General features: G+C 40.4%; 1 protein-coding gene across 3 annotated transcripts in view; it reads left to right on the forward strand.

Annotated features, from left to right (window-relative positions):
- Positions 1-11,823, forward strand: part of pik3r3b (phosphoinositide-3-kinase, regulatory subunit 3b (gamma)) — a 222,657-nt gene that overhangs the window by 196,525 nt on the left and 14,309 nt on the right. The window contains exon 1 of one of the 3 annotated variants that reach the window (XM_060867540.1): positions 5,739-6,192. The exons of 1 other annotated variant lie outside the window; for it this stretch is intronic. In XM_060867540.1, coding sequence (XP_060723523.1) covers positions 6,081-6,192 — 112 coding nt within the window. In that variant the 5' untranslated portion in view covers positions 5,739-6,080. Of the gene's footprint in view, positions 1-5,738; positions 6,193-11,269; positions 11,541-11,823 lie in introns of those variants that run through there. One more of the 3 variants, XM_060867541.1, reaches the window with a different exon arrangement.

Below are 11,823 nucleotides of genomic sequence, written 5' to 3' on the forward strand. Positions count from 1 at the left end.
TCCAGATCCCCGGCCACCCTGACCATGATAAAGCTCTTGAAGGTGCAGTCACTGAAGATGAGAGAAAGTATGACCGTTATAATTGTCCGTTCTTGTCCACATTATTTGATGAAACATGCCAAACTCTTTAGTGACCCCTAGAAGTCTTGCAAATCTTTTGCTATGTATATGTGTTAAAGATGATGTTTGTCTTTCATTATTTGGGTCTGTCCTTGTTTTTTAAAAAGTGTTGGGAATACCTGTTTCACTTTATGCCCCAAAAATTAAAAGCCTCTACCCAGCTACAGTGGGCTCCATTAATAACTCACTGACCATCAATCTTGATCATAATCAGAATTCACTGTCACTCTGAATGGGACACCATTTGCCTCGGTTTAAAACACTGTTCAGCTATTTGTTATCAAACTTGCCTTTGAAGCATTGTATTTTTCTCCTGGCTGATTCTGTACATGTGGTTTGTATAATTTCAATCCACATAGCAAGCCTTTGATGTTATTGTTTGCTTTTATCATATCTTATAGCTGATATGGCACTTGTAGCATCAATAGCTGCTTAATCAGCACTGCGGGCTGTAAATATGAGAAGGGTGTGTGTGTGTGTGTGTGTGTGGATCCGGCTGGTTGATATGGTATCTATCTGAGTCATTTAACCTGGAAGGGGTTAAAGAATTAGAGTCTGGCCTTTATCTGCAGAATGCTGAGCCATGGTGGCCGGTACCATGACAACCACAGTGAGGGAGAGGGGGAGAGAGAAGGAAGGAGAAAGTGATGTGCAGAGAGACAGACCAAAAAAAAGTAGACAGGAAAAAAGGATGAAGGGAAAAAAACAGGATCTAAAACATAACATTAGAGTGTACAAAAATGATGAGAGAGAAAGTAAGAGAGAGAGAGAGAGAGATGGGCGTGTGGTAGGTGGGTGCCACCAGCTTATTACACTGTGTCACCGGAGTATTGCATCAGTCCAACAGGGACGCTCACATTGCAGGATGACATCACTCGCTTTGGAGGATGGGAGGAGACTGATAAGCTCTCAAACGGTGGGAGGGTCATGTCTCCATCTCTCACTTTGGCAGAGTCATTAACACGTCAGTGTCAGTTTTAATGCCATCGTGTAACGTGTGTTCTCTGCCTAGTCATGCCTTTTCCCCTGCATATTTTAATTCTCGGGGAACGGTTGCATCTAGACGAACGTACGGAAATGTGCGTGGAGGAGAAAAGCGAAGTGAAACTTCCAGACAGTGCGCTTAATCGTTTAACTCGAATCGGAGTGTACATTATCCGAGACACATGACTCCTCCTGGGGAGTGCAGCCATAAGAGCCCATTAGAGTAGCTCAGTGGAAAAATACCGGCGGAGAGCAAGTCACGCTCCAAAGTGTATCTGATAATAAAGAATTTCTTTTTTTTTTTTTTTTTTGAATTTGCAGTGCCTGCTTGGTCTGTAATGTGCTTTCAAGCAGATGGGTTCAAGGCTTGTCATGTAAACCCATCATTTAGTGTCTCACCCCTAATGGGATAGTCCGAGTCAAATGTAAACTATAGCATATTCTGGAAATAATCTGGGAAGTCATAGTGGGGCTTATGTATATGTTCTTACAAGGTATGATTTACACGGCTTTTAAACGGAATGAAAAGTTGCAACGGCAGCAAAAATAGAAGTGAATTGAAGCCTAAGCTTAAGTTACTGGGGCAGGCTGTTCTGTTCCCACGTATTACTATAGGAGGATAGAGCTTTAAGACTTGTCTATATCTCTTCAGATGTTCTTTGCTACTAGGAACTTCGAGGAAGATGGTGTACAGATTAGATTGCTGTGTTACCAAACAAAGAAAGACAGAGGTAGAGTGAGAGAGACAGTGACGAAGGGAGCAGCCTGGATCTGATGAGCTCAGCAAAAAAGTGAAAAGGCGATCTCTCTCACCATGTAATTTATAACAGCATGGGAGCAATTTCCCTTAGCCGTTTCAGCTAGAGAGCGATGGCATTGCCTTCTTTTAGATTTCAGAAACTTTATGAATTATGCATCCGAAAGAGCAGTGCTTACACAACAGCCACCGTGGTGTGTATCTTTAATTCTTCACTTCTACCATAGAACAGTATGTTCACATACATACAGTACTAAAACCTTGCACTTGAGCTGCTAAGGTCACAGGGAAAAAAATATGACAGTGCCTGAGGCTACTGTATAATCTCTGTAATCAGATCTTGTCTACACGTAAGGCTTAATTTTACGTACACCCATACACAGTGTGGTCAGGCTGATTAGAATCTCTCTGTTAGTCACGCCTGCCCTTTCTCTCAAAGTCAACAATCTACATGTACAGAGACAGAGTGGAATGAGAAAGTTAACCTCATAGACTTGAACATGCAAACAATTCTGAGCAAAATCCTCTACAGAGAACTGCTGCCAACACTGATGTGATGATAAAAATGAGGCAGGAGTTTGAGTTTGTAAATAAAACTACAGCCTGTTTGAAACAAGTCCATACAACATATTGGTCAAGCTGAGGCGTGCAAACAACTGGTATTATAATAAGGCAGACAGAGTGAGCGAATGCTGTGTTTACATTAGCATTGATCTGTGTTGAAGTTTCGATGTATTTATCATGTGATTGTCCTTAAGCTCTTTATTCATGTGACTGAATGTTCTGATCTAAACGCTATGCAAATATGATGCAATACTGAAAAAACAGAAGATTATTTTTAACATTTTTACGGTTTGTAGCAGCAGGATGCATTGTGGACGTTGACGTGGCAGAAAATCTAGTGTTTCTGACTGTGATATTTGGCTACTAACTAACCAGTTACTAACTAATCACTGGCCAACTAATCATAGGTTAATATTTCATGTTTGAAAAATGTTCAGTACGTAAAAAATAACATATAGGATGGATATGAAAAGTCTAAACCCCCTGTTAAAATGGTAGTGATGTAAAAAAAAAATAATCATGTCAGAACTTTTTCCGCGTTCAATGTGAAATGAAGTACTATATAAAGATGAAGTAAGGTGAAAAACAATCAGAAACATTTTAGTGAAAAAATAGAATCACATTCGGTCTCATGTGCAAAAGTAATTATTGCACAGCTGTCATCAGTGAAATAATTTTGATTATCCCCAAGTTCAGATCAGCTGTTTTTGTAGTATTTACTTCCTATCTTTTTGGTTACATTGGACTGCCGAATCCATGGTCTTCCAAAACGTTACCACATGTACCACGGAACACCACAAAGGCCATCATCAACAAATAAAGCAAATAGCAACAGTAGCATCACCAAAAACTTTACAGTTTGTAAATGAACAAGACAAGAACTTACCAGGTAGGCTGCCAAGGGACCTACAACAATAGGTCAGGAATAGCAGCAGGAATACCTGACAAGCACCGGTTACTCTCTGCATGTTACATACATCTGATATTCTTCACTTATCTGGGCTATGGGAAACAGTAGCTAGATAGCATTTTCTCACCAAAAAAAAAATCCAAGCTCAAGTAAATCCCACAAGCCATGTGGCAAACTGTGTTATGGTCAGATGTGACCAATTTCAAAAGCTGTAATAATTCCAAAATGTATGTTTAGTTAAAATAAATAGCGCATCACCAAAATAAAACCATTCCCACAGTGCAGCGTCATGCTATGGGGCCACATTTTTTTAGCCAGAACTGGGTTTTTTTTTAATCACTGTAGAGGGAATCATGTATAGCTATAAATACCAGCCGATTTTAGAGCAAAACCTTCAGGTATCTGCAAGTAAGCAGAAAATTAAAAGCAATTTTACCTTTCAACACAACAATGACCCAAAGCATATATACAAATCAACTAAATTAACTTAACCAACAGATGATCAATGTTTATGAATGACCGAGCCAGAGTTGAGACCTGAGTCCAACAAAAAAAATCTGTGGAGTAAGCTGAAGCACACAGGAGATGCCCTTACAGTTGGATAGATCTTGTTTTTCTAAGAAACAGTGGGAAAATATTGCCAAGTCAAATGCTGACAGCCATGCTGATAGACTCTTACCCAAGAGTAATAAGTGGTGTGGTGCAATAAAACCAAAATATGGTGCAACATAGTATTAGTTTAAGGGTGTGAACATTTATACAACCAGGTTATTTTACCTTTTTTGTCCCTAAAGGCTTCTGATATTATCTACATTCTATGTTGTCAACATTTTATTAATGTATTTATTGTTTAATCTAAATTCGTCTACTACCATATGGACCTGTGACTGGTTTCTATAGTCACCTCACTCAACTCTTGTGTGACTTCAATGTAGAGGGAATTAATGTATGGTTGAACCTCATGAGACAAACAGAAAGCTCATTAGTAGGGAATATTCCTATGTGATGTTTTACATGGTTATGTTCCCTGCTCTTAATTTGATTGATGTTAAGCTTACTTTTAAACACAGTTAGTGAATGTATTTTAGGTGTAATAATTTTCCAATGGGAGTCAAGGTTTGGTCATTGTTTCGGATCCATCTGTCAACACAGGACCGAGGCATGGTTAGTAAAAATTAAGCAAGTTTGACGCACTTGATAAGAAATGCCTCTGGCAGGCAGAAGCCATCTGTTGAATTAAATAGGTTCTCTTAATGTCATGTTGAGGTCTTTGCAGGATGGGGAAGACGGACATCGTTATCCGTGAAGATTCTCGGCACGTACCTCAAAATATCAGCTGTTGACAAAACTTTTTAGTTTGACAGTTGTGATTTTGATTGAAGCGTTTCTTATTGACATTCAGGGTCAAATGCTTTTCATAATAAATAAAAAAATAAATAAATAAATAAGATGGAAAGCCTCGTGGTAATCAAATTTACAATGTAAATTAGACCACTTGGATGCAACCGGATGCTTTTTGGAGTAGCTATTGTGAAAACTTATTGCATAAATTTTGATGTAACGCTTTGGACGAAAAGGCTTTATAAATAAAATGCCGTAACACATTGTTTATTTATTTTTTTACTTAATACCAAAAAAAGTGTGTATAAAAAGAAACAATTGAGTAATAGTGATGTTGTTGGATAAAGTTGGCTGGAGTTGACTAGATAAACCTTAACTTTACTGCGTTAAAGCACCCTGTCGTTGTCCTGCTCATTTACAGCTAGCTGTATTATTATCTTTATGACACTAGAAATGCATAATTTCACCAAAATACATCTAGCTATCTAATCATCTTCCCATGTTGAGTCCTTAAAGTCCTCAATTACATTTTTACTCCGTACCCATGTTCTCCCCCTTTCCCCTACGTTCCTCTTAGTAACGGTTCGACCAATCAAAGTTTAAGTTCAGCCGTTCTTGCACGTTCATTGGCTCCTGAGAAACACGCGGCTCTCCAAAAAAAAACGTATGCAAATTCCTACTTTGGCAACAGACCCGAAGAATCGACGCTTCTGATTGGCTGCCGAGTCTGGAGTCTGCGCACTGAGCAGCGCTTGAGCATGGCACGTCGCTTGGGTTGGGGCGACACCATTAAGTCTAGGGGAGAGGGGTGTTAAAATATGATGTCACTTGTAATTGACTTATAGCTAAAATTAAATCTTGAACCAAAAACAGAGTGACTGGATTTAATGTAAATTATGAACTCAGCAAATTTATATAAGCTATAATATTGTTTAGAATGTTAGTGTGACGTAGTGCGGTCGTGCTTAACGACTTTTTTACATCGTGTCAACCCCTGTTGTGTCCGTGAAGAATGGTTGGTCCCACATGAAGTGAAAGGTTTGCACTCGAAATGAAAGAATTAACCGTTTAGACCTGATGGTGGTCGGTGGATTGTAGAGCTGGTATCTACATTCTGTTGTGTATTATGTCGAAATTTCAGGAAATAACGTTTTATCGCTAAAGAAAAATAAAAAGGAAAAAAAATAGCATATTGTCTGAAGCGGGCTTTCAGATTTGTAGAATTTTTATTAAGAACATTTAAAAACAAACCGAGCTCGTGCCTGAAGTGAAACGTTAGAGAAGCTAACGTTGTTAGCATCAGGTTTAAACCCGAGCCTAACTTCGTATTCGTGTCGTCATTTTAACGGTTATTTTTTAATGGTTTGACGACGGTTAAGTGTCGTTTATCACTGGAGTGAGACAATGTACAATACGGTGTGGAATACGGAGAAGGACGACGCCGAGCCGAGGGATGATTTAATGATGCCGTATTCCACAGAGTTGATCTTTTACATTGAGATGGACCAACCTCCAGGTAACAGCTAAAATAAAGACTGTTAAGCTTTTGTGTGTGTACGTGATGTAACACTGAACTAGCACAGAGCTTTGGAAGCTTTTTCACCTCACGTTCAACTTTTTTGTTCTTTCTGTCAGCAGTCTTTTGTAGGCAAAAATGTCTAACCAGGTCACAGAGTCATCATCCTTACCGGGCACTCTGTAGTTCTTCACATGCAACTCGTTTTAATGCAACCTTTTAGTTAACATTGGTACTGACTAAGCCACTATTACTGTGTGTGTGTGTGTGTGTGTGTGTGGATGGACGGTCTGAAAGACAGTAACACTGGTATTGACTAAGCCACTGACATTACTGTGTGTGTGTGTGTGGACAGAGACAGACAGTAATGTCAGTCTATATTTGATTTAGTAATACTGGTACTGAGTATCACTGGCATTACTGTGTGTGTGTGTGTGTGTGTGTGTGTGGATGGACAGACAGACGGTAACACTGTTACTGACTAAGCCACTGACATTACTCTGTGTGTGTGTGTGTGTGTGTGTGGACAGAGAGACAGACAGTAATGTCAGTCTATATTTGATTTAGTAACACTGGTACTGACTAACCCACTGGCATTACTGTGTGTGTGTGGATGGACAGACAGACGGTAACACTGGTACTGACTAAGCCACTGACATTACTGTGTGTGTGGATGGACAGACAGACGGTAACACTGGTACTGACTAAGCCACTGACATTACTGTGTGTGTGTGTGGATGGACAGACAGACGTTAACACTGGTACTGACTAACCCACTGGTATTACTGTGTGCGCGCGCGCGCGTATGTATGGATGGACAGACAGTCAGACAGTAATGTCTGTCTATATTTGATTTAGTAACCCACTGACATTAGTGTGTTTGTGTACAGAGAGACAGACAGTAATGTCAGTCTATATTTGATTTAGTAACACTGGTACTGACTAACCCACTGACATTGCTGTGTGTGTGTGTGGATGGACAGACAGACGGTAACACTGGTACTGACTAAGCCACTGACATTACTCTGTGTGTGTGCGCGCGTATGGATGGACAGACAGTCAGAGAGTAATGTCTGTCTATATTTGATTTAGTAACCCACTGACATTATTGTGTTTGTGTACAGAGAGACAGACAGTAATGTCAGTCTATATTTGATATAGCAACACTGGTACTGACTAACCCACTGACATTACTGTGTGTGTGTGGATGGACAGACAGACGGTAACACTGGTACTGACTAAGCTGCTGACATTACTCTGTGTGTGCATGTGTATGGATGGACAGACAGTCAGACAGTAATGTCAGTCTATATTTGATTTAGCAACACTGGTACTGACTAACCCACTGACATTACTGTGTGTGTGTGTGTGTGTGTGTGTGTGTGTGTGTGTGTGTGTGTGTGGATGGACAGACAGAAACACTGGTACTGACTAAGCCACTGACATTACTGTGTGTGTGTGGACAGAGAGACAGACAGTAATGTCAGTCTACATTTGATTTAGCAACACTGGTACTGACTAACTCACTGACTACTGTGTGTGTGGATGGACAGACAGGCAGTGCTGAATAATGGACTGCTGTTCACCTTTTGAATATTTGAAGTAGACTTGTCCTTGTCTTTGCATATTGAAATTCAAAGAGACCTCTACAATAGGTGTAGTTGAGGCGGGTGAGTGTCCTCCAGCCACCTCCATTTGCATAAAATCCTTGAAATGACACCAGCAGGTTTGTGTGGATCTGCTTTGGCTAGATCTTATCTAGATGCATTAGCTATAGTCTATTATTTGTCCTGATTAAATAATCCTGAAAAGACATTTCAAACCTTACTATATGGGGCATCAGCCAGTAGTGAGTGTGTTGACACAGTTAAGCTGTTTATAAAAGTTGACTAGAGTTTAACTAAACAAAGCAATAGTAACAATAATTACACAAATGTATACATTCAAACAAAATGAGCGATAAGACGATGGATTCAAATGCAAACTCTTTTTTTTTGTTTGTTATTGTTACATCCTTTTTATTTATTTTTTTTTTTGCACGTGTGTCACAAAAGGGGACCATTTTTTTCCTCCATTTTCAAATAAAATATCACGAGGCTCAGGATACTTCTAGACTTAAACCCTGGTCTGATTCTAGTTACTGTAACACTTTTAAGGTTTGACAGACAAAGTGATTCTTATAATAAAAACTACAGAGATTGATTGTCGTAATAATTGATTGTCAAAGTGATTGATGTAACCATTACAGACAAATTTGTCATATAATAACTCGAGTGATTCATGTAATTACAGACAAATGTATTTCTACAATAACAATTACAGGCAAGGAAAAAATAGTCCAAATAATAATAATAATAATAATAACTAAACAGCGATTCATATAACTATCGACAAAGTAATTACAGCGATAACTACACACAAACAGGTTCATATAATAATTACAAAGTGGTTTCGTATAATAACTACAGATAAAAATAGTCCTAATATCTACACAATGATTCATATAACTGTTGACAAAGTGATTGGTATGATAACTAAAGACAAAATAACTCCTGTTATACTAACTACATAGTGATTTTATAACTATACAAAGACAGGCTTATATAGTAACTACAAAGTGACTCTGATCGTTTTAATAACTACACACTGATTCATATAACTATTGACAAAGACATTCTTTGAAAAATTGATTCATTTATAAATGCAGATAAATTCATTCATTTAATAAATACAGACCATCTGATTAATGTCTGATGTGGCTTTGGAGCGATATTAGTGTCTAAGTATGAGGAGTATGAGTATACATAAATTAAATCTTATCCTTTTATAGATGTTTTTTTTTGGGGGGCCCTTGATTCATTGGGCTTGACTTCACTCACCTTGAGTGATTTTCATATTTTTACTTCTTTATTTTTATCCGGTTTCTGCTCCCTCTTCCGGACCTCCTGATATCCGTGTCCAGAAACGTTCCTGAGCGTTCTTTCTTTAGTGTAAGCAATCCAAAGCCCTGTTTCAGTTCACTGCTCTCTTTTTATATGCAGGTCCCAGGCCCGTGTGATATATTAAACATGACTTTAACAGTGTTTTACAACCGTTTCTCGGTGATGTCATAGACTCGAGCCCGGACCCCGCTCAGGAGCCAGAGGCACGGGTGACAATGGCTCGTTAATCCAGACCGTTAATTCTTGATGGGATGATTCCTGTAATAAAGGCTCAGATGACTCTTTGCAGGCAGAATGTGTGAATAGAGTCAGTGTTTGACTTGATCATGCAGGAGCTGTGATTTTATTTCAACAGCAGTCATAGGGATTGGGTTATGATTTGCCCAAACAGAGCAGAAGCTTTGTGAAATCGGGCTGAACAATATATCGTTTGTTCATCGTTATCACAGTAATGATTGCCTTTTTGCACCAGATATCGCAGAAACCTGAAATCTATACTGAGGTTCCAGAGTTTTCTTTGGATCTTATCTACACAAATGATGATCCAGTTCATTTTTGGCCATTGTTTCTGAAATTAGTTTTTATTTCTAATAAGAAATCGATGCGATTACAACATGCTGTGCACCTCTACAGTGAAATGACCCAAGGAGTCAGGATCACTTATTTTTTTGTATGTATTTTAGCAATCGACTGGAAATTTTAGTCTAAATATACCAGTGTTCCTTTGATAGAGAAACTTTTTTGCAGCTGCTTATTTTTTCCCTTGATAGAGCTTTGCTAGGTTGAATCAGGCTTTAGCGATGTGGCAGGTAGAATTATGGACTGAATAGCGGTTCGATTGTGCTGCCGTTGGAATGAATGAGCACGAGTGAGCGCCATCAGTCCACACATTCATCTTATCTCTTGCTCTAATGCCAAGATGTGCTGGTTTACGGTGAGCGAGAGAGCTTTATAAACACTCCTCTCTCTCTCTCTCTCTCTCATGCTCACTCTCTCTCTCTCACACATGCACCTTTCACCTTTCTCTCCTTCGCCACACAAAGCCTAGTGAATATCATTTCAGGGTACGTAGCCACTTTGTCATCCCCTGACCAGCTGTCTTAATGCTGGTTGTGGGACCTGAGGGCCGAGAACCCAGTGACCCTGGGGAGCACAAATAAGGAAGGGGTGCAGTGAGGCTCCTGGTGCAGATGTTCATTAGAATATTTAACTGAAATGTAAAAGGCTCGGGAGGTCAGCACATGCGTGTGCGAGCTCATGTGTGCACGCGCGTGTGTTTGTGTCTGCACGTGTGTCACTTGGCGGACGCTTTGTTCCATTGCACTGCACAGTGAGCACAGGTGGTACACAATCCCCGAGGGAACCTGCACTCGGGTTCGAAGTCGGCGGCGACTCTCAGCACCAAACGTGAGAGATTGTGGGTGGTGTTTCATTTTCATCCCAGGACACAGAGTAGGGAGCTTGAGCAAAGAGAAGTGTCTCATTAAATGGAAATCAACACTTATTTCCTCTGCAATTGAGACAGACCTTTGGCTACATTCTTCCCTCTGCCTGCACATAAGTTCTGGTCAGCCACTCTCTTTTTCTCTGTCACTTCATCTCTCCATCTATATTTCTGTCTCTTTACCTCTCCATCTCTTACGCAGCGTCATCTCGCAGCTCCAGCATGTACACGCTGAAACAAAACTATTTTTGCAGAATTGCAGGATTGTGAATAAATTGTCTTGGAGAAATCCCACAATGCACTGCTGTACCTCCTACAGTAGTCTGTGGGGTAAAAAAAAAAGCATTATGGCCATGGTAATGATAAGGGCACCGTTTTAGACAGGAACTTTGCGACTTTTACTCCCCACCACATGCTGACGCAAAAGAACATTTTTGGAGGCGCAAAGAAGTGACACTTGTTTAAATGTAACATTACGTCTTTTTCTTTACTCCTTCCTGGACTTTCCATGTGGGCTGTTTGAGACGAGGGGCGCAACGTTGCTCTGTGTGTGTGTCTACACTTGTGTATTTTCTGGGAGGAGCATCTCTCCCCTCCTTCTCCCTCTTCATTCCCCCTGCCGCCCCCTTTCTCTCTCGCTCTCGCGCTCCCTCTCTCTCTCTAATGGTGATACCCCCCTCCCCCCCTTACCCTCCAAACCGTGTTCCCATTGGCTGCAGCCAACGTCTCCATTCAGAGGGTTTGTTAAGGCAGCAGTGTCTGAATTTAGGAGCAGGGATTTTCCCTCTGGCTTCAGTCTGAGAGCCACAACGCAGGCAGAGGGTGGAGAGAGAGAGAGAGAGAGAGTGGGAGGGCGAGAGGGAGTGAGAGCGAGCAAGAGAGAAGGAAAGAGAGGACTTGCGTCCAAGGCAGCTGAGCACACTCCGTACGCATGCAGCTGAAAGAGGAAGCCGTGGAGGAAGGTAAGCGTGCTGTCATCTTTCTGCTTTTCTTCTGATTTCATGCCTGTCGCGTCTTCTCAGTCTTCTTTGTAACCGTCCCACCAGGAGACAAAGGACCCTTCGTGGTAATTAGTGTCCTTTTGTGTGTTCAGTCGTAATGCTGGATGCTAGCTGGATGTGCAGAGTTGACAACGGTGTTTGTCGTGATCGTATTTTGATTATCTGGATAAATAAACGTTTTACTGAAAGATTGAATAAAATGCGATCAATGGTGCGTTGCGAGAGCGTAGGATAAACATGGCTG

This window comes from Tachysurus vachellii, chromosome 4 (assembly GCF_030014155.1).
Source record: "Tachysurus vachellii isolate PV-2020 chromosome 4, HZAU_Pvac_v1, whole genome shotgun sequence".
NCBI lineage: Eukaryota > Metazoa > Chordata > Actinopteri > Siluriformes > Bagridae > Tachysurus > Tachysurus vachellii.